The sequence below is a fragment of the Mercurialis annua genome, linkage group LG7, assembly GCF_937616625.2.
Source record: "Mercurialis annua linkage group LG7, ddMerAnnu1.2, whole genome shotgun sequence".
NCBI classification, from domain to species: domain Eukaryota; kingdom Viridiplantae; phylum Streptophyta; class Magnoliopsida; order Malpighiales; family Euphorbiaceae; genus Mercurialis; species Mercurialis annua.
In genome coordinates, this window is record NC_065576.1 from 45432393 (window position 1) to 45455871 (window position 23479).

A 23479-nucleotide genomic window follows, 5' to 3' on the forward strand; every position below is an offset into this window, starting at 1 on the left:
TTTACCCTAATTTGCAATTACAACATAAACTTTGAAACTTGGCAATGTCAGTGACCAGCTTTCATTTTTTGGCAAATTGGTACACCGACCAATCATGCAACGACACATGGCGGTATATTGCAATATCCATGTTAGTATTTTTCGTGTTTGGTGTATCGATTTGTCAAAAGTGTAAAGTTGGTTACTAACATTGTCAAGTTTCAAAGTTTATGTTGTAATTACAAATTAGGGTAAAGTTCGTGTATGAATTTGCAATTAACCCTTATTATTTTATATCATAAAGTCTGTATTAATTATTTATGTGAAAAGGGAAAAAATGAATAAGATAAGATAAATAAGGGAACCTTAATGATCAACTTTCCTTCTTAATGCAATATAGTACAGATATGTCTAAATTAAAAGGAAAAGATGAATTTAACAGTACAAATATATGGAATGTTATTTGCATGATGTTTTGTATGATGTTTATCTACTCGAGATGATTTTGGCCAAATAGATTGTGGCCGTTTTTATTGTTATTATGATGTATTTCTATTGATAAATTAAGTGGTTCATATAGGTTAGGCTGTTAAAATTTATGATAAAATCTAATTAAAATAAGTATTTTAAGAGAAATGGGAAGCATGAAAATTATCTATTGGTTTAACTTTTAATCTAAAAATTAAATAAAATTGAAGTGGTTTAAAAAAATTGGAAATTCTAAAATTGCTCTCTCGATAAGCAAAATGAAAAAAATTAAATTTGAATTAATTTTATATTAAAAACCACCAAAATTTAAAAATTATTTTAAATAAAGAGTTTGACAATTTTAAAATTAAATGTGAATTAATTTTAGAGAGTCCATTAATAGTTTATATATATTTAAAGTCTATACAAAATTATATCAGTAGTTTATTGCCGTAAAAAAGTTATTAATAAAAATTAAAACCCCATTTAACTAAATAGCATGTATATATTATGAGTTTATATAAATCAAAACTCTTAAAAATAATTTAATAAAAATAAACAGTTAAAATTACTGATTCACATGTGTATTTACTGTTTATAATTTGTTTTTTTAGAGAATTATTAGGCAAAGATTTTGCTTTTAAAATTATCATATAATCAACTATAGAAATTATTTATATAAGTAGTTTAATAAAATTGGGAACTCATGAGAATGCTCTATTTGGTGAGAATTAATGAGAGAGCTCCGTTGGTCCTCTCAATTATATAATATATAGATATAGATTCCAGTGCCTAACAATATTTAATGTTTTAAATAACATTACTTAAAAAAAACTAGTGTAAAATTAAACCTCAGCCACTTTGTTATAATTATCACTTAATTATTAATTAACATTGTTTTAGTAGTTGTTGTCATTTTGTATATTGTTTCAAAGTATTTAGATTTAGCACCAGACTTGATTTCCTTGCTTCTCATGTAAGCATATAATTAATTAATTAACTATTTATAAAACGTGAAGCCAACACTTTGGATCATAACATTGATCCAAAATATCACCAAAACTTAGTGCAGTTTGATTTCTTCCTTTGCACTTTTATCATTAATGTTAGTGCTTCTCCACAAAAATAAATAAATAAGAGACAAAAATGAGGATTAAAATTTTATATGGTACCGAATTTGTTATTATTTTACAATTTGGTATTAAAGTTTTAATTAGTGACAAAATGGTACCAAATATTCAATCTTTATTTCAAGATTATCTTAAGATAAATGACTTAAATATGCCAAAAAAACAAACTTTTTCGACTAATTTTTAAAAATTTATTCAAATTTTTTTAAATTTTGAAAATCTATTCCATTTGGTAAGTTCTTGTAATTTTATCTAAACTTTTCTCATCAATTTAATTGTCTCAATTTCCAATTGGGAAATTGAATTTTTATTTTAACTCTATAGTTAGAAAATCTACTTTTAAGATTTTCAAAATTTAACTTCTAATCCAAAAAATCAAAAACAACATCAAAGTTTAATCTTAATTTTTAATAGCTCAAAAAATGAACAAATTTGAAGCCAAAAAATTTCATAAAAAGAAAATAAATATTATACAGAGTTGAAAGATTGACACAATTAATTTTTTTAAAAAAATTGCAACAAATTTATCAGATTGGATAGATTTATAAACTTTGAAAGGTCATTATAAAAAAATTGATTTTTTGCCACTATTAGACCAAAATAAATTGATGTGACCGACATTTAATGGTAATATATTATATGAACACGCTACTATGTAAAGCGACATATGATCACATTATATGTCGATTGACATTCTGACCAACATAACAGCATATAATAAGAATATACTCTACCCGGTCATCACATTAGAATAAAACGCAACGAGGTACCATCATAAAACTAAACTTAAATTTTTGGTACCATTTTGATATAATGTGAAATTTTGAATACCAAATTGAGATATAGAATAAAAGTTCAGTATCACTCGATCTTTTAACCCACATTATGAACATATAAATAGAGAAACATGGCCATGTATTATATGCACCAGAAACCTAATTTAACCTTTAGAGAGAAAACAAAAACACAATTTTTTTGAAGAAGATGATGAAAATGATTATGTGTGGATTAGTTTTGGTAATGGTGATGAGCAATGCAATCAAGAGTGTCCATGGAATGACATGCTCAGAAGCATTGCAGCCATTGAAGCCATGCATTGGGTACTTGACTGACTCTGAACCATCATCACCTTCGGATTCTTGCTGTTCGGGTGTGGAGGAACTAAGCAACGAGGCTACCACCACAGAGATTCGACAGCAGCTTTGCGGGTGTTTCAAGAAGGCCGTCGCAGCTTTCGGTATTGATCCTAATAGAGCTAAGCAACTTCCTGGTTCATGTGGTGTTCAGTCTCCTGTTCCTATCGACCCTACTATCGACTGCACCACGTATGTTTTTCGGAATTAGAATCCGCTCGTGCTCTAATAAATATGATAGGTCATGTTAAATTAATATACGCTCTTCTTTTAAAAAAATGAAAGATTAAGATTGAATTAATTACTTTTTATTTGTAAAAAGACATATTTTTAGCTTTTCTGGTCAAACTTTTAAGTTTCGTCAATTGAAATTTAATTTTGATAATTATATTTCAATTATAGTCAAATATTCAATTCAAATGTATGTTTATTTGAAAAAACAATTACTTTTAACTTTTTAATTATCACCAAACATTTTAATTTTGCTAACTGTAATCCTATTTTTTTTAAGTGTCTAGTTTCTATTGAGAAAAACTATGTTTGGATGAGTGTACCATTATTTGGATAATTCGTTACAATAAAATCTAGAGTTGATCTAGGTCTCACTCAAAAAAAAAGAGCTGATCTAGATTGAATTAATGACTATTTACTTTAAAAAAACACAAATTAATTATTAGTTATTAATTTTATTTTATTATTTTACGAGGATTCTATTTTCGTGTTTGTTTCTATTTATTATTAATTGTTTTTTAATTGTGATGTGTGCAGGGTTGCTTGATGATTCTACATTTTTCCTGCAATATATATTGAAGCTGGAAGCATTAATTATTTTATAATAAAAAGTATTATGATTGAAAATAGTGTGCGAGTCTTCTTTGATCTATTTATCGAGTTTGTGCAGGGAATTCTTTTATTCTTATATTTCATGTGTGTTTTAATTAGCATTAATTTTAATGATTCTTTCACGTTCATCTTTTTGCTTAAATTGAAGAACAATGTGCAATAAAATGATTAATCAAACATATTTGCAGTTATGTATTATTTCGAAAGCTATAGATTGATCAAGCTAATTGAAGTGATCAACAAAAGTTTAACAGCCTATGAAAATTCAGCATATAGCTGAATTAATATCCAAATCAAAATCAAAATCAAAATCATTAAATAAATATTTAATTTATGAAATTGAAATAATAATAAAAAAAAAACATATTGTTCGCCGATTAAATTTACTTCTACGGACATAAAATTGAGTTATTCTGTAATCATCAAAATGAGTATTATAAAATTGTTGAAAATCACAAAATTAAAAAACATTTTTTAAAATGTCTGATAAATAGAACTCTTATATATAATTGGTTTGATCATCTGTTGTGAAGTAATCTAAAAAGATTAAGAACAACTTAGATGCATCAAATTCCACATACTCACCATTAACTCTAAAAGTCATAGAGTATGAGTACATATAGTGAATAAAAATCGTTTATACATAATTAGTGAAATTATTTCTAATTGAAATAGATATATACTTTTGATAGACCAATTAGATGGTTTTTCAAGGAAAATTAATTTTATATATTCACATTTTTAGCCAAAATGACAAATATATTTTTAAAAAACAATAAGGCAATATGATTCATCAATTATACAATTTGTAATAATTATATCTAACCATCAATTTGAACCATTATTGTATTTACTTTTACGCTTGATGATTTAGTTTTTAATTTTATTAATAATTAATTTTTTATTTTAGTTTAGAAAAAATTATAGGGTGATTTTCCAAATACCTGTTTTGGGTGAAGTATTTATACTATTTTGTCCATCTTTTCCTCTTATCCTATATTACCTAATATGCTAACTTATTTACCAAAAATATCGATTATATAAAAAAAGTCTTATCTCATTTTAGATTAAATTTTTATATAGCAATCTTTTTTTTTCTCTCTTCTCTCTCTTCTTCTCTCTTCTTTTCTTCTTTTTTTTTTCATTTGATTTTCAGTTTATCTCCTCCGATTACTTTTCCGTTCGTGTATATAGTGTATTTTTGTTATATTAATAGTGTATTTCTGCCGTTTTTTAGTATATTTATGGTGCATTTACAGTGTTTATGCTGTGTTTGCAGTGTTTATGGTGTATTTGTAGTGTTTATGGTGTACTTACAGTGTTTCATGGTATAAACCACAAAAAACACTACAAAATACCATAAATACACTACTTATATACTACTTATACACCACTTATACACTACTTATACACTAATTTTACACTATATAAACACCATAATTATACTATATATACACTATTGTTACACTATAAAAAAATAAAATAAAAAATTCTAGGAAACAAATCTATAAAAAATAAAATTAACACTATATATACACTAATCTTACACTATATAAAAAAACTGCTGGTCTGTTCGGTCGGTTTGGTTGGTTCGGTCGACCGAACCGAAAAAACTGAAAATCGAAATTGAAAACCGAAAAAGGTATTTATGAAATAAAAAAAAGGTATTTTTCGTAAATGAAAAAAATCAAAAAAGAAAAGTCAAAACTTGCAATGTAAAGTTATAAATAAAATGTCAAAACATGTATTTTAGAAAATTACCACAAAATTATATAGGCTGGAAATGAAAATTATGTGCTCGAACATAAAATTAAAGTGATAAGTGAATATATTTGTTACAATAACTAATTATCGGATCATATTGTCCTAATTTTTTTTTAAATTTATATTTATCATTTTGGTCAAAGATATTGTTATATAAAATTATATTTCCTTTTAATAATAAATTTATCCCGATTTCAAATAGATTCCTAAATCCAATAGAATTTTAGACATACTCTTAAAACTTTCCATCTCGACTTGAATTTTTCAATAAAAATTGGTCAAGCATCGCTCCACCTTCTCCATTTTTAAGCCTTGAACAAGAATTATTCAAAATCTTAAAAAAAAACATACAATCTTCAAGACATTTTTGGATTTATTGCCAAAATGGCGTTGATAATTAATCATTTTCGGATGTACCAATAAAAAATCAAAAAACTTTAAATTTTGTTTGTCTTAGAAATTGATACTTAAATCAAAAGTAATTATTAGCCTAAAATGATAAATCATAAAATAAACATTAAAATCGTAACATATTTTTTAATCTCACCCACTCGATCAATCCAATAAGCATTTATCACGATTTCAACACCCAAGCTTACATATCATTACCAAATAATTCATAAAACCTTTTAATTTTAGATATTGAGACAAATTTTTTTGAAGAACTATTTGAGATATTAAACAAGTACATTACAATTATTATTGTCATAACCACTTCATCATGCATCTTACTCTTCAAGTAAAGGCTCAAAATCTTGCAATAACTTTTTTTTTTCAAAACTATAATTTCACGATCAATCTATCAACAAGATTAACCGTTTGGATTAATGGATTCTAAAATTCATGGATTTTAACAAAATCAATAAATTTTAAAATTCCATCATTTGATTTGAATACAAAATCAATGGATTTGTAATGTAATTTTCCTTACACTCTTATTTAGTTCAATAACTACAATCTATGGATTTAAAATAGGCTGAATACATAGTTTGACCCCTTAACTTGTACCCTTTTACCCATCTAACCCCTAAACATAACGTCTCCCCTATCGAACCTCTGAACTTGTCAAATAATCCGATTTGACCCCTGAACTTGATAAAAACGTAAACATTGAACCCCTCCGTACACAATTTCTTCTAGAATGTTTCAAGTGACAGGTGGCACGTAGGGGTTTAATATTTACGTATTTATCAAATTTAGGGGTTAAATCGGATTATTTAACAAGTTCAGAGGTTCGATAGGTGAGACGTTAAGTTTAGAGGTTAGATGGATAAAAGGGTACAAGTTCAGGGGTCAAAATATATATTAAGTCATTTAAAATATATTTTCTATTTTTATACTCAATTATATATTTAAACACTAATCATTTTATAGCAAATACTATTATTCTAATTTGTTTTGTAATGCAGTAAAAATATTCAAATATTATTATTGGTCAAAAAAACTGACTCCAATTTTACCCAAATTTCATGAATATTATGCCATGCATCTATTGAGAATATTATGACATGCATCAACAGTAATATGTGTCACTTTTTTTTATGGAACAAATAAAGAAATAAATAAAATACAAAACTTGTAAAATAATAGTTGGCTGAACCTTCAACGGCAGAGATAAATAGTTTCAGAGATGTTTTTTTAAACAAAAGCTAAATAAAACGGTAAAAGAAAAAATGGTTAATAGGGTAAAGGATAGGAATATTAAATTTTTCTTAGGGATAGTTTTGGAAAAAAATCTAAATAGCATAATAATCCATCATTTATAAAAAAAACGGTAGATTTGGACTTTCCCACCTAGAAGGTGAGAAATTAAAACCCTAAAAAATGATGGATTGTAGAAAATGAGAGAATTCAAAAATCCATAGATTTTAATAAAAAAAATTTAGCCAAACGATGGATTTTTTCTAAATTCATGAATTGTTTAAAATCAATCGTTTAGAATCCATCCATCTAAATAAATTGATCCAAAAAATATGTTACGATTTTCTAATGAGCATTTTCTATCAAAAATATGTGTCATTTTCTATCAATCCAATAATATGTTACGATACAACAAATTTCCTTACATAGAACTAGTTTGTTGTCATTTCAAAGAAAAAACTATAAATAGGTCCTGAAATAAACTTCAGAAAATTATATCAAAATTCAACTTAACCAATCAGACTTTAAAACATACTCAAATCTGGTACTGTAAGAACTAGTTGTAAGAAAAAAAAATTAATATTTAGCCCCCTTTGATAATTATCTAACATTTAATGATAGCCCAAAAAGTTATATTAATCCCAATAAATTACCTCTAAACAAAATTGACTTATGAATGATACGTCATTTAAACATTTACATTCAAATAACCTCGGCATAACAACAGCTGTTAAATCATACATTGCGGTCAAACTGTTATAAACAAAGTATATATATTTTGAACCATATGCAACATTCGACACGACGAGTGTCATTCAATCACACATATATATGATATATTCATACTAATTATATAAACTTTTTATGAAATGATTGGGTTATTTTCTCACTACTATAGTTTTAGCGGTTTTGATAATGATATATATGAATATTGAAGTTTGTCATCTTACTTAATTGATGAAAAAGAGTTGAAACCGCCATATGAAATCAAACAAAGTAAGAGGAGGAAATTCCATAATCAAAAAACTCAATCCCGCAAAAGGATTCACAAATTAATTTTTATACTCAATAATAATCTTAAAAAGATCATGATCTATTTTTAAAGTGACGAAGAATTATGCACGACAATTTAAATAATTACTATATATATAATTTAAGTTATTAATTATTAATTAAAAAGTTATACATGAAGCTCGTACATTAATTAAACATTAGCCACTCTGTTATGAATATATTAACGTTGTTTAAGTTGAGCTCCAGCAGAGAGTTGATTTCCTTGCTTTTCATGTAAGCATATAATTAATTGTATATATATAAGACGTGAAGCCAACTCCTTGGATCATGCATTGTAAAATATTACCAAAATATATAGCACTGGTGCCAGCTTTGGATGCTAATTTCTTCCTTTAAACTTTAATTATTAATGTTAGAGCTTCTCCATAAAAATAATAAATAAATAAGAGAAAAAGTTAGGATTAACAACTTATATCGTAATATATTAACGTTGTTTAAGTTGAGCTCCAGCAGAGAAACCTTTCAAACCCTAGTAAGTTTTTCTTTTTTGTTCATTTGGGAGGTGGTTTTTGGCCATTCTTGGCCAAAAATCACCTCCCCAATCTCTTAAATTCAGTTTTTTTAGCCTTTTTCATAATTTTTATCTTTAATTTTGAATAAAGTTTCTTTCTTGGCCAATTTTGGTCTAGATTTAGAAATTATTTTCTAACTTAGTATCTTAATTTTATTAGATCTGTTCTAATCAAAATTAAGAATAGTTTTTTTTATCGTTGGAGATGAAATTGTTTTTTGCGATGCAAGCGATTTGGATCTCTAAACCTATTAGAGCCACCATCTTACGACGGATTTCACCAAATATCGGTATATTTTTCGTTGTTATAGATGATGTCTTTAATGTTCAAGAGAAGAGATTTGTCACAAAAGATGTGATTAGGGACTTTAACGATGAAGTTATAGCTGCTAGCTGTAGCAGCCGTGCGATTAAAGTTAGTATTATCATGGCAAGCGAAACTAATCTAATTCCCTTTATTTCAAAGGTTGTAATAGATGCCTTCAACAACAACTCTTTGCTTTGTAATATTATCAGTTTTATAGCACATGACTACTTTAGCTTAATTGAGATGCATATATGTTGTTTTAATTACGATAGAAAATCTCATGTGGTAGCATATGACTATTTTAGTTTATCTAATTGGTTGGGGCATGTCCCTCCGATTATCAAATTCTATGTACTAGCTGATCAATCAGTTTTTGATTAATAGAACTTTTTATTTTTTTTTAAAAAAAACAACTTATATCGTAATAAATTCTCATTTTATATTTCAAATTCGTATTAGAACTGTGATTTGTATCAAATTGGTACCAAAAGTTCAGTTTTTATTTCAAGACAAAATACTTAAAATTTTGGGTATTTAATTTTGCAAGTCACTAAAACTTTCATAATACTTTATTTTGGTCATGATTCTTTAATTTGTTTCAATTTAGTGACTAAATGTTAGTTAACTTGTAACGGAAAAGTTTTATTTGATATTATGCGAAAATATTTCATATGTGGCGGTTAGTTTGAGTTACTATGAAAATTTAAATGATTGCCACGCGTCACATCATGACCAAAATCATGAAGTAGTACTATTTTAACGATTGCAATGTATGCTATGGAGGCAACATATGGTTTAAATAAGATTTCGTTGCAATTTATTGTAAAATTTTAGAGACTCCAAAAATGAATTATCTACAATTTCGATGAAAATAAATTGATGCGGCGATTAATGACGGCATATTCTATGAATATGCTACTATGCAAGCCGCTGCACGCTCACGTGAGATGACGATTGACATGGCGACCAACATTGCAACATATTGTAGAAGTATATTTCACCCGATCGTCACATTGGATTAAAAAACAATGGAGTACCATTGCCGAAGTAAAACTTAAATTTCGGGTACATTTTGAAACAAACTAAAAATTTAGTACCAAATTGAAATATAGAATAAATATTTGGTACCACTCAACCATTTAACCCACATAATGAACATTATAAATAGAGAAACATAGCCATGTTTTATATGCACCAAAACCCCAAAGTTGAAGCTTAGACATTGCATAGAGATTTAAAGGAAACAAAAAATTAAGATGGAGATGATGAAAATGGTCATGTGGGGATTAGTTTTGGTAATGGTGATGGGCAATGCAATTAAGAGTGTGCATGGAATCACATGCTCAGAAGTAAACCAACCATTGCAGCCATGCCTTGGATTCTTGACTGGTTCCGAATCATCTCCTTCGAATTCTTGCTGTTCGGGGGTAGCGGAATTAAACAACGAGGCTACCACCACGGAGATTCGGCGCCAAATCTGTGGCTGTTTCAAGCAGTCTGCACCAGCTTTTGGTGTTGATCCCAATAGAGCTAAGCAGCTTCCTGGTTCATGCCGTGTTCAATCTGCTGTTCCTATTGACCCTACTGCCGATTGCACTAGGTATGTTCCTAAATAAACCCATCCGAAAGTCTTTATACTATTAGTTTTTATTTTACTTGATCTTTACTCTTAATTTTGTATATCCGTGGTCGTTCCTTGAACGGAATTACCAAAGACTACATCGTTTTTTATAAATAAAAAAAAATGATGGCATTCCATACAAAGAAGGGCCGCGGATATATAAAATTAATAATAAAGAGACTCTTTAGAATTCAAAAATTTAATAAGAATCAAATAAAAAAGTTTAATTTTAATCTTCCAGTTATTAGAAAAGAGCATAAATTAGTTCAATATGATCTATCATGTTTATTAGAACATGCAAGGATTCTAATCTTTCATTTGGTGTTCATTTTCTATTTATTAAATTAATTGTTTTTCTATTGTGTTATGTGCAGGGTTGCTTGATGATTCTACATTTTTGCTTCAAAATAAATTGAAGTGGGAAGCACTATTTATTTTATATTAAACTGAATTATGATTGAAAATAGGGTGTGAGTTTTCTTTATTAATTTATCTATTTATCGAGTTTGTGCAAGGAGTTCTTTTTTTCCTTTTCTTTGAACTGTAATGTCCGACAATGAAATTTCATGTGTGTTTTAATCAGCATTAATTTTAATGATTCTTTCATGTCCATCTTTAGAAGTAATCAACAAAAGTTTAATCGACACCAAATTGAAATTTTCAGCAGCATCAATCAATGCTTTTAACTCAAGATGGTAAATTTGCATTTAAGGGACTCAAATTAACCACATCCATTCGAGAAATTCCCATGTCAACCGAGTCCACTATGTAGAGTTGTGAACCATCCATTTAAAATGTGAAACTTGACGTGATTATTTATAACTACTAATTAATAAAAGTCACAAAATTTATAAATAAGATATATTGATTAATCATTAAATTATATGTCTTTCATAAATAAATTGGTCGTTGTAAATAATTACACCAAGTGTGATATTTTAAATGAATAGTTTATGATACTGCTTGGTGTCACCTAAAAATTTCCAGAAACCCCACAAAGTAGCCAAGACAATCTAAAATACTTAGCATTCAATTCTACACTAGAAGTGATTCTTCTCTGTTCTTTACGAGAGTACATTAGTCGACACTGAAACACCGCATGCAAGCTTACAATTGCATGATTAGCGACCCCGGCCACGTCCACGCCCTCGTCCCCGACCACGTCCCACTGGCTTTCCTATATCATCAAATGTGGTAAATAAGAATAATACGCCGATAAAATGCCATAGTAAATACTAAGTAACGAGAAAAAGGCGGTCGAGTGTACAATACCAGCAGTTGCCTTCTTGGGCTTTACCCTTGGCACGTCCTCCACGAGTAAAGTCTCCAAATTCAAACTGTCAGGAAGAATATAATAGCGGATGTTGTTGCCTCTAACACTTAAATGATCAAGAGTAACTGGGTTCTTACCCCTTGGTGTCATTTTCACAGTCTTCAAGTGTGTGTTCATACTGACATCTACACCTATAAGTTTCAAGAAAAAACACTATTATACAAACAGCCTAAACCATGAAAACGGGATTGTGAGAGAGCAATACAAGCGTCGTGCTGCTACGGGAAGCAGTGGAGTGGTGCACCCGAGATGGCGGGAGTCCAATATCCGAAAGTATCACTAGCTTTCATTCATATAAAATCAGAATTTTCTTAGTATTAAAAGAAAATCAAGAAGCCAATTGCAGAAAGATATTGTTAGAAACAAGAAAGCTGAGAAAAAAATTAAAAAACAATTTAACACAAAATAAACAGTTTCAAAACACAGTTCATATCTCTGTTAATCCTATTAATCCTTTCATTATTAACATAATGGCACCATCCCTACACGATTTACCAATGGTGACAATCAACTATTCCGGAGGTAAGATGATTATGACAACAGTTGGATTCAGAGGCAACGACACTGCAGTATAAGCTAATCCTCACAACTTGGTACACAATAATACAGTCATTACAGGAATCATTAATGGGTTTCCAAATTTGGAGTTCTAAATCTTCTAAACCAAATTTAGTTTATCATTTCTTTTTAAAAGGTCTCTAGTTTATGCGATGCTACTGAAATGGGTATTCGGAATATAAAAATTTCTTCAGACACAAGACAGAACATTTAACTCAGAGCAAAGTCAAACATATACCTTTCAAGAAGAAGGATGAAAGATAAAAAAAATGATAATTCAATATGTAAGACTTAAAAGTACCAAAATTTGAAGTTCAATAATACATGTAGGGCGGTATGTATATGTACTGTAGCACGCAGCATCGGTCAGCTAATTTACGAGCAGCATAAGAGATCTAATATACGTATACCATTTGAATAAGAGAAATTAAGAAAAAAAATCCAAAATCACATCAAGTTTTTATTTTAAAGTTTACAAAATTAAAACTTTACTTATAAAAGAAAAAGGGGAAAGTTCTGATTAAAACAAATTCTAAGTAATGTAATATTAAAATTATACATATATAGTTTGTATACTAAGTTTACACTCAAACAAAATGTACTTAACAATCTACATACGTTCATTGAACCTAATTAACTCAATTTAAAATCGTTATTTACACGCACAGAAGAGGTTAAACCCTAGGGTTTAATCAACAAAAAAACAAATACCTAATTCAAAATTAAACACGCATTTAAAAGAATCTAAGAATGGAAAATTCAAGAGATATAGAGAGAACCTATGACAGTGCCATGGGCAACGGTACCGTTTTTGAGCTCAATTGATACAGTTTCGTTGTTTAATTTCATCAAGAACCTGCAACATTTTTTGCGTTCATATAGTCAAATTCTAAAATTGATTAAAATTTAATTCTCCAAAAAACTAAAAGAAAATATGAATATTACCTGACGAGCTTCATGGTGAGCGCGGCGAAGAAGACACTGAGAAACTATGAGAAATTGGCGGTTTTCGTGGAATTTGTTAAACCTTTAAACGCTATGGGTTTCGGGTTTTTGATGGGTTGTAGAAACAACCCGAACCCAACTTAAGAGCTGTAACTGCGGGTGTAAACGGCCGAGTAGAGCCCGAGTTAGGCCTAGTTCGAGCTCGAATGTCTAATGCTGCCTTAAGTTTGGGCCCGAACTTGAATAGACTTAAATTCCCAAGTTTGAATTCGAGTTCAATATCGAATAATATTCAAGCTACTTGAAATTGACTCGAATTTCATAAAAATAAAAACGATTATATAAAAATGTAGTATATTTTATGTACTTCAATGGACTTCTTAGTTTTTGAAATAGAGAGTGTGTTTGGCTCTTTAATTCATATCTCGATAAGTATCATTTAAATTTTAAATAAATTAGTTAGTTATGTTTACAATATATATTTTCTTTTATGGTAATTGTTGGGGGGGGGGGGGATTCGAAACCCGACTCTCTCAGGAGGTTGTTTACCTGTTTAAAAAATGAATATTAATATTAATTATCTCTACTAACAACTAACATGGAATAGATCTATCTCTGATAATAAAAAAAACTAAAATAGAAAACAAATAAATGAATACTATTTAATATTTATGGATAATTATTTTAATAACTATAGGTTTATTATGTCTCGTTAGTTGATACTTGAGTTCAATTCGATATGAAATTCGAATAGCTCGATTATGAAATTTTCCAACCGATATTAAACTTTTTTAGTTAATATTGAATAACTCACGAATAGTTCAACTCGTTTACACCCGTAGTAATAACTAATTTTGGGATCAAAACAAACTATGGAAAAACTACAATGGCACTTGATACACTTAGCTGTGATGGCTAAGGTTTTATGTGCGTGAGGTTGAGATTCGACTCTAACCCAGTCCGTTGTTTGGCTGATTTAAGAATAATTTAAAAATTGATACTAACTAATCCGCTAATCCCTGCTAGCAATAAATATAGAATAGTTTATTTTAAAAAAAAAATATAATGAAAACAGCTCTTATTTATTTATAATATTGATAAAATAAAATCAACACAGTAACAGAAAAAAGTAGTATTTTATTAATTAAAATTTGAAAATAAAAAAAGGTATATGCCAAAGTTTATAATTATTTTCCCTGTAAAAGTCACATGTCCAACTTCCCAATCACACACACATATATATATATATATATATATATATATATATATATATATATATATATATATATTTATGAGCTAAAATACACATCACACGTGACCTACTACATTATTATTTCCATCATTCAAAATTTTTAAACTAGTTATGTTTATAATTTAAAAGCAATTTTATTTTTTTCTTAAAAATAGGTTGTATAAAAAATAAATGAAAATACATCAAAAAACAAAATGCTAAAAAATAATAAAGTATCAAGTATAATTTAATATTCAATCTATTAAAAAAATAAAACAACATAATAAAAAATTTAAAAATAAAATTTTAATAGAGTCACATATATAGAAGAATCTATCTTCAATAGATTTTTAGTGCATTATTTATTATTTAAACATTTAATTTTAGAGATGACTCCTATTTTAATTTATATTAAAAAAAATTGATCACCTAAAAGTTTGGTGTAATTTTAAAAGTTCGGCCGAGTTAAAAATCTACATGGATAATACAAAGAAACTTCAAAAACTCCTCTAAAAAATTTCAAAAAATCAATTTTAAAATAGCATGAATCGAAAATAAAATGTTTTTTTATAGATAAATAATTACATAAATTAATTTCAAAAATTACATAAAAAAAACAGGTAGACAGAAGGTGATTTTGAATTTAAATTCAATTTCAAACAAAAATGTTAAAATGAATAAAATATTACAAGAAAAACGGACGGTGCTAAAAATCCTAACCACATCACGTCAAGAGAAAACATGTGACATTGCTGCTCATTTCATCAAATCATGAACAACCACCAAATAATACACAAAAATATTACAACTATTCCCCAAACTACCCCTCCTCATTTCTCTCACAGTCCTGCCATTTCACGTCAAACAAACCCGTAAATTTATGCAAATGCCATGGGCAAAACGGATCCCAAAAACTCATCAACAAAATATCATTCAATTATTTAATCAGATCCTCCACTCCACACTCTGCTCCACTCCACTCGTATAATTAATCATTAGCAACGCCGGTCACATTTAGCGACGACTCAGAATATTTATCGTTTGATTTAATGGCGAGTACGGCGGCTGCGATCGGTGCTCTTAGAGTACCGTCTGCTTCTAATTCGTCGAATTGTAACCGGAAAACACCAGCGGCAATGACGACGACGACGAGGAATCTTTCGTTTTCGTCGTCTAATCTGTCTGGTGAAAAGATTTCTGGAAATGCTTTTAGTTGTTCTACTCGTCGCCAAAGAGCTCCGATGATTGCTTCTCCTAAGGCTGTTTCTGATTCTAAAAACTCTCAGACTTGTCTTGACCCTGACGCTAGCAGAGTCAGTTTTTCAATCTCTTTATTTTATATTATCTGTAATAATGTTTATTAATTTTGTTTTAATTTTGTTCAAGTTGATTGCTTTTGATTTGTTATGTTAATTAGGATTATAATAATTCTGTTATTTGTGTTGTTGAGGTTTAATTTTATGTGCATTGGTTTGTATTTGATTTTATTTATTTTTTGAATTTGGATCCATTTGTATAATAACTTGATTTTGATGACAAAAAAATTAAAACCAAATGTAGATTTAAATCAATATTTAGTAGGTCTCAGATAGATCCTTGATTGTTTTGCATTTAGTTTGAGATTATTGAATTTTGTTGAATTTTGTGGTTTTTGTGATTCTTAACAGAGTGTATTGGGAATTATTCTTGGAGGTGGTGCTGGGACCCGTCTTTACCCGCTTACTAAAAAGAGGGCAAAGCCTGCTGTTCCTTTAGGAGCAAATTACAGGCTAATTGATATTCCTGTCAGCAATTGTTTGAATAGTAATGTATCGAAGATCTATGTTCTTACGCAGTTCAATTCTGCTTCTCTTAATCGCCACCTTTCTCGTGCGTATGCTAGCAACATGGGTGGCTATAAGAATGAAGGTTTTGTTGAAGTTCTTGCTGCTCAGCAGAGCCCCGAGAATCCAAATTGGTTCCAGGTACTGATTGGTTTGTGGATTTGTTTTACGTTGCATTTGGATGAGGAATTCGAAATATAATCGCACATTTGTGTATGTTCTAAAAAAGAAATGAAATTTAATCCATCTACTTATTGATAAGTTCTATTTCTCAAACTTGTTGTGCCTTAAGGATTCCTCTCATATACTTTTAATCTCTTGATCCCCAGGGCACGGCTGATGCTGTAAGACAGTACTTGTGGTTATTTGAGGAGCACAATGTCTTGGAATTCCTCATTCTTGCTGGAGACCATTTGTACCGTATGGACTATGAAAGGTTTATCCAGGCACATAGAGAAACAGATGCTGATATTACTGTAGCTGCTCTACCAATGGATGAAAAACGTGCAACTTCCTTTGGTCTGATGAAAATTGATGAAGAAGGCCGCATCATTGAATTTGCTGAAAAGCCAAAAGGGGAGCAATTGAAAGCTATGAAGGTAGATCCTCTGACAAAGATGCACAAATTATTTTCTTTAATTGTACTTTTATGGTGGATTATTTGATATTGGTTCTTGGGAAGTAATGTGTTTATTTAATCCTTTTGTGTCTTACTGTTTGCTTTTAGGTTGACACTACAATTTTGGGTCTTGATGACAAGAGAGCAAAAGAGATGCCATACATTGCTAGCATGGGGATATACGTGGTCAGCAAAAATGTGATGTTGGATTTGCTAAGAGATAAGTTCCCTGGAGCCAATGATTTTGGAAGTGAAGTTATTCCTGGTGCTACTTCCATTGGGCTGAGGGTAACTATTCTTCCTGGAAATTATATTTGTGAAAATGCTCCTTATGAGTTACTATCAAAACCCGGATGTTATTGGAAGCATGTAGCATACACATATGGTGTCGGATTACTGAAATTATAACACAAAACTGTTCTTTCTTTGAAGCACTAATGCCTACACTCACAAGATATATGGGTCTTCTAGTTCTAACCTACCTTTTCTGTAAAAATATGGATGAGAACTGAACCAGCATAAGATTTGGGTCATATAACTTACCTACCCCGAAATATTTATAAGATTTGAATTGGTAAAGCACCCTTTTGGTAAATCGCTTTGACGAGTCTAGCTAAAAGTTTGGGTCAAAAAGTTTTGTCTTTAAAGCTTTCAATATTTTTATAATTGTACACTTCATAATGCTAATAACTCCATGATGTTTACAGGTGCAAGCTTACTTATATGATGGCTACTGGGAAGATATTGGTACAATTGAGGCATTTTACAACGCAAATCTGGGGATAACTAAAAAGCCAGTACCAGATTTTAGGTAGTTTTTTTTTTTGGTTCTACTGCTTCCGATAATCATTCTATTTCAGCTGCTGCATAATATAGTTTTAAGCTTCTCAATATGTTTTACTTATCATTAAATAACTGGGAATTTTGGATTTCTTTTTGCAGCTTTTATGACCGTTCATCTCCCATCTACACTCAACCTCGCTATTTGCCTCCATCCAAGATGCTTGATGCTGATGTTACAGATAGTGTTATTGGGGAGGGTTGTGTTATTAAGGTAATTTCCTGGTGAGAAAGTTAGACAAATTACTTTTAGCTGTTTCTAGCCAAGCATAATTCGTATATTGCATACCAGAGTAACCAGACCCTATTTTTTTACCATGTGATTCTGAAATTTCATTAAATCCTGCAATTACGCTTGCGGATTTTCATTGAAGTTCATCTATGGACATTATGTATCATTTTTGTCTTTACAGAACTGCAAAATTCACCACTCAGTGGTTGGGCTTCGCTCTTGCATATCAGAAGGTGCCATTATAGAAGACACATTATTAATGGGGGCAGATTATTACGAGGTAATAGCCCGTTGCTAGCATTCTAGTCTACTGTCTCTTCATTGCAGCGTCAATCATCCATTTAAGATTGAATTGACGGAAATGAATTTCTCTTTTATTCCATGCACATATGTATTGATGCATCTTTTTCCAAATGCTCCAGACTGATGCTGATAGGAGGTTTCTAGCCGCAAAAGGTAGTGTCCCAATCGGTATTGGTAGGAATTCTCACATCAAGAGAGCCATTATTGACAAAAATGCTCGTATTGGAGACAATGTGAAGGTAACAAATAAACATATGACTTGTACTAAAAATCTATTTAATCGATATCTGCAGACCCCTTTTTCATTGCGGAAGTTTAATCAACATATAAAATAAAAAATTCTGTCTGTGCTCTTTGATTCATTTTGATTTCAGCAATTAGTTGGTCTGTTAATAAGCTACTTGACTTGCATATTAACCGGTGGGTTTTTAGCCTCGATGAACATGTATCATGCATCATTTACAAAAAATAAAACCGTCAATTTTTGACTGCCAAATTTGTATGGAATTTTCCTTCACAAATGTGTGACAGAATTGTGACGCTAACCGCCATCAAACCCGTCACAGAACTTTGTTACAGAAATTCCATCACAAATTTGGCCGTCACTAATTGACAGTATTTTTTGTAGTACTTCTGAGGTGGGACATAAAATAATTGTTTATTTGTTGGAAATTCAGATTATCAACAGCGACAATGTACAAGAAGCAGCTCGAGAAACCGATGGATATTTCATCAAGAGCGGAATCGTGACAGTAATCAAGGATGCGTTGATCCCTAGCGGAACAGTAATTTAGGGAGTTTTGTTTTATCATTATGATCTACTCTTGCATTTTTTGACGATATAACACGTCTTTTTATCTTAGGCTCCTTTTCATAAAATGCGTCGTGTAAATGGTGTCCTGATTGTAAAATCTTGAGTAACCGACGAAGAGATAACCACAGAAATTATGTAAAGATCTTTTTATTTTCTACTACGATCAGGGAAGGCCATGTTCGTTCAGAGGAATACTCATATGAACTTGAAATAAATTCTGCAATAAATCTGTGATATGGGTAATTTGATAGCAGTAAGAAGACGAATTATTACTCGCATGGTAGATTAATACTATTACTTGTAAATTTCATATAATTATTATTCTATATTATATTAATTTAGTAATGAAATTTCTGCTATTCAAAAAGATTTCTTTTAATTAAAAAAATTAGAGATATTAAAGCAGGATGGACACCAAATTGCTATAAAAAGTCAAGGTTTCGCCTCTTTTTATAATTTTTAAATTGAAATTTAAATCGCTAAAAAGAATGAAAGTTTGAGGTTTTCTTAAGAAAAAATTGCTTGGTAGTTATCATGAATTTTTTCTATTGATCTAAGTGATAGGAAAATATTTTGTATTTATAAATATTTATAAATATAAAATTTCTATACAGTCAAAATAAAAATATTAAAAATGTCTAATTTTAGCATGTGGTTTGCATTAAATGTCCAAAATTAATATGATGTCAACTTTACAATAGTGGTTAAATGTAACTTTAATTATTTATAGTAATTAATATTTAAATTTAAAGAACATGATTTTTTTTTAATTTAAATTAGAAACATACAACCGTCCAACTTTTAAAAAATTAGTAAAAATCAAACAATGGACTATATTAAAACATTAAAAAAAAGTAAGACACGATTTTAATAATTTTTTATATTTATTGATTTAATCACTAAAAGAGCATACCATTTAAAAAGTCAATGATAGTATACAACTGCAACTCCACCAAGTCTCCAACCAAAGTTGAAAAAAAAGGACAAAACCCAACAAAAACATGAAGACTTCCACTTTAAATTGCACCTCTCAATTCAAACTCAAACTCAAACTCAAACTCAAACTCAAACAGTCAGATCATATCAAATCAAATCAAATTACAAATCTCTTCAACCTCATTGGTCAATCATCGCCCCCCTTTCTCCTAATTTGAAAAATTAACCAAACCCCAACACTTCAAATACTTCGTTTTAATTCAAAAAAAAAAGTCAAATGGGATCCGACAGACAACCTTAATCTGATCGTTTAACTGAGGATGTCCCAAGCTGACGTCAATTACAGGTGACTGAACTGAATCTTTTCTGGGTTTTTCGTAATTTGTGTTGATGATTTGTGGGTATGTTTTAATTTTATTTTTTTGGGTCAAATTGATTTTAAGGTGTCTCTGCTTGAATTGTTGGCATTTTAGATACTACATTGATTAGTTTAATTTAGTTCAGAAATCAATGATATGAGGAATTTAATTTTTTGTTATTGATTTGATTAGCAATTGTGTAGAGTTGGGTTTTGTTAAAAGTATAATTTATGATCTCAATTTGCTGTTTTTGAATGAATCTGAGGGATATGACTCTGTTGCTAATGTGGATTAGACATAATTATATGAGCAGTTAAATATATGCTTTTCTGTATGTTCCACGGAAACGGAAACATTGAAATCGAAAACCGGAACAATATTTGTTTAAAAATTGTTTATGAACATAAAGTTTTAAAGTTTCAGAAGCGCTTATAACGAGACCTTGAAACATAAAACTCGACAAGTTTATGTACAACATAGTTGTTCACTTTGGGGTTGCTACAACCGTCATTATCAGAAAATCGCAAATTTTATACCAGTGTATCATGTTTCATATATGTGCAACCTTTTCATAGCATCCAGTTTGTAAAAACCTGTCGCTCTCGGGTATCACTTCTGCTTAAGACTTGTGTTTGTCCTAAACTGCCTATCAATTCGGGACGGAGTGAGTATTAATATGCGTATCCATGTGAGACCTTCATTGGTAGTGGTATTCCATGTTCACCTCCTCATTGTTTGTGGTGGTGTTTGTAAAACGCAGACGTTATTATGATAATTTGTTATTTCTCTTGATGTTGTAAGCTGTGGCTTGTTTCTTGATGTTTCTTACTGATAATATCTCCATTCTCCTATGCAGCTGTGGATCTTGTGGATACCCGTTGAACTTATCATCTTCAAATCGAATCACCCCCAATATAAATTCTGCATTTCACAAATCTATAAAGAAAGGCTATATCTCCTTCGTCTCTGTCGACCTTAGCCGATTCACTCAAGTTGATGAGCTAAACTGCATCCCTTTATATTGGGGCCGTCATCGTTCGAAAACTAAGCTCCTTTGTCGTAAATGTGGGGTTCATATAGGCTACGGTTATGGAGATTCTCCTGCTCTCTGTGGTTTTGACTCTCCAAGCTCGTCTAGCTCAGCTTACAAAAAATTTGCCGTAAAGATTCGGACTTTACAACCTTCTGAGGATTGCCAAGAAAGTTAACATGGAAAAACATTCATCTGATTATCCAACCTCCATCATGGATCTGTCAGATGATTGCCTCTCTACTATTTTTGAATTTCTTGACTGTAATTTAGATCGTGAAGAATTTGGGTTGACTTGTCATCGCTGGCTTAAAATTCAAAATATGGGCTGCAGATCCTTACAATTCCGTTCCTCATGCACTATTTTCGACCTTTCATCATCGTCTCAGAGCACTGTTGTTATTGATGGCTACCATATTAATAGGCTACTCACTCGTTTTCAGCATTTACATAACTTGGCATTTTCTGGCTGTAATGAGCTACCTGATTCAGCCCTTGTCCCGTTAAAACTTTACGGTTCAAAGTTGAACTCTCTACATCTGGATTGCTGTTTTGGACTCACAGATAACGGACTTTCGCTGGTTACTACCAGCTGTCCCTCTTTAACAGTTATTAGTCTTTCTCCATGCAATATTACTGATGTTGGGCTGGAAACTTTAGCTAATGCTTATCCAGCTCTGAAGGAAATAAATCTTTCATACTGTCCTTTTGTTTCTGATTGTGGATTGAAATCCATTTCTCAAAGGTGCTCTCAACTTCAGGCAGTTAAGATATCCCATTGCATGGGCATAACTGGTATTGGCTTTGAAGGGTGTTCTCCGGCTTTAACTTATATAGATGCCGAGTTTTGTAACCTTGAATCAAAAGGTATCGCAGGAATTATTAGTGGAGGTGGACTCGAGTTTTTAGACGTTTCTAATATAAGCTGGGGGATCAAGGGAGATGGTTTGGCAGTTGTTGGTTCAGGTTTTGCCCAAAGGCTTAAATTTCTTAACCTTCGGATGTGCATTTTTATTGGCGATGAGTCCATAATGGCAATTGCAAAGGGGTGCCCGTTACTCCAAGAATGGAATGTGGCACAGTGTCATGGAATTAAAATTTCAGGATGGGAGTCTATTGGGGTTAATTGCAATAAACTGGAGAAACTCCATGTGAATCGATGCAATAATTTGTGCGATGGTGAGTTTCAGGCTTTGAGAGAGGGTTGCAAAAGGCTCCGTGTGTTATATATCAGTAGATATCGTCGAGTATCCGATAATGCAATAAAGTTGTTCAAGCTGTGTAGAGGTAATGTTGAGTTAAGGGAAGAGGAGAGAATGTATATAGGTCCGCGCGGACAGTTTAGTGATATTGGGTGGATTCACATGCCCTTTTGACGGAGGGAACACTTGGACTCGGCTTCTGATAAGCGTCAGGAAGGTAGAAGTTGGTTGGAGTCATTTGTGTCTGACAATACCGGTGTCTGACAATATTGGTGTCCGATAGGAGCGATTTGATTATTCGTGCAAGCTGTAGTAGATTCTAATGGCAATTAGATTGTTAGATTCGTCGGCAGTGTTCGGTTTTGATGACTGATGTATGGGGGCATAAGGGAATGTGGTTTTAGACTTAGGCTTATAAATTCAATTAAAATACTTAACAGCTCATTCTCAGCTTTCCGGAGATTTTCGCCCGAGGTAAATACTGTAGTTTAAATTGCATATTGCAGTTGCAGCATCCAGCAACTGCTGAACTCATGAGTAATGTATTATTGAAAAGAGAAGCTTAGGAATGTGAATAGACTATAGGGAGGCAAATGAAGCTGCAGATTTCATTTCAGGGGTGTTGCTCTTAATGAAGCTGAAGCCCTTGTTGTTGGCTCTTTTAGATTATTAATTAATCAATTATTAATTTTTATTTTTGTTAATTAAAAAAATTATCAGATATTAAATAATTCATTAGCCATGTTGAATTAATTAGAAAATATTCAATTATATATTAATTTA

General features: G+C 30.5%; 6 protein-coding genes across 7 annotated transcripts; 5 read left to right on the forward strand and 1 right to left on the reverse strand.

The window, feature by feature from the left end:
• Positions 1-2517: 2517 nt before the first annotated feature.
• Positions 2518-3631, forward strand: LOC126656459 (non-specific lipid-transfer protein 1-like). Its single transcript, XM_050351033.1, has 2 exons — positions 2518-2902; positions 3479-3631. The coding sequence occupies exons 1-2, from the start codon at positions 2562-2564 to the stop codon at positions 3486-3488; spliced, it is 351 nt and encodes a 116-aa protein (XP_050206990.1). The 5' UTR covers positions 2518-2561; the 3' UTR covers positions 3489-3631.
• Positions 3632-10038: 6407 nt separating this feature from the next.
• Positions 10039-11083, forward strand: LOC126655028 (non-specific lipid-transfer protein 1-like). Its single transcript, XM_050349027.2, has 2 exons — positions 10039-10450; positions 10846-11083. The coding sequence occupies exons 1-2, from the start codon at positions 10107-10109 to the stop codon at positions 10853-10855; spliced, it is 354 nt and encodes a 117-aa protein (XP_050204984.1). The 5' UTR covers positions 10039-10106; the 3' UTR covers positions 10856-11083.
• Positions 11084-11318: 235 nt separating this feature from the next.
• On the reverse strand, positions 11319-13482 carry LOC126655029 (small nuclear ribonucleoprotein SmD1a). Of its 2 annotated transcripts, none has more exons than XM_050349029.1 (4): positions 13308-13482; positions 13169-13218; positions 11744-11935; positions 11319-11648 (listed from the first exon to the last, which is right to left on the reverse strand). In XM_050349029.1, exons 1-4 carry the CDS (start codon positions 13319-13321, stop codon positions 11593-11595), a joined length of 312 nt encoding a protein of 103 aa, XP_050204986.1. In that variant the 5' UTR covers positions 13322-13482; the 3' UTR covers positions 11319-11592. The 2 variants fall into 2 exon arrangements, with proteins under 2 accessions (XP_050204986.1, XP_050204985.1); XM_050349028.1 differs by having other exon boundaries at positions 13142-13218.
• Positions 13483-15404: 1922 nt separating this feature from the next.
• LOC126655027 (glucose-1-phosphate adenylyltransferase small subunit 2, chloroplastic) lies at positions 15405-19412 on the forward strand. Its single transcript, XM_050349026.2, has 9 exons — positions 15405-15851; positions 16206-16502; positions 16691-16960; positions 17089-17268; positions 17688-17791; positions 17923-18034; positions 18234-18332; positions 18475-18594; positions 19033-19412. The coding sequence occupies exons 1-9, from the start codon at positions 15588-15590 to the stop codon at positions 19147-19149; spliced, it is 1563 nt and encodes a 520-aa protein (XP_050204983.1). The 5' UTR covers positions 15405-15587; the 3' UTR covers positions 19150-19412.
• Positions 19413-20095: 683 nt separating this feature from the next.
• Positions 20096-21672, forward strand: LOC126656598 (uncharacterized protein At4g08330, chloroplastic-like). Its single transcript, XM_050351194.2, has 2 exons — positions 20096-20451; positions 21321-21672. Exons 1-2 carry the CDS (start codon positions 20426-20428, stop codon positions 21670-21672), a joined length of 378 nt encoding a protein of 125 aa, XP_050207151.1. The 5' UTR covers positions 20096-20425.
• Position 21673: 1 nt separating this feature from the next.
• LOC126656597 (F-box/LRR-repeat protein 12) lies at positions 21674-23390 on the forward strand. Its single transcript, XM_050351193.1, has one exon. It carries the CDS (start codon positions 21674-21676, stop codon positions 22868-22870), a length of 1197 nt encoding a protein of 398 aa, XP_050207150.1. The 3' UTR covers positions 22871-23390.
• Positions 23391-23479: the final 89 nt, after the last annotated feature.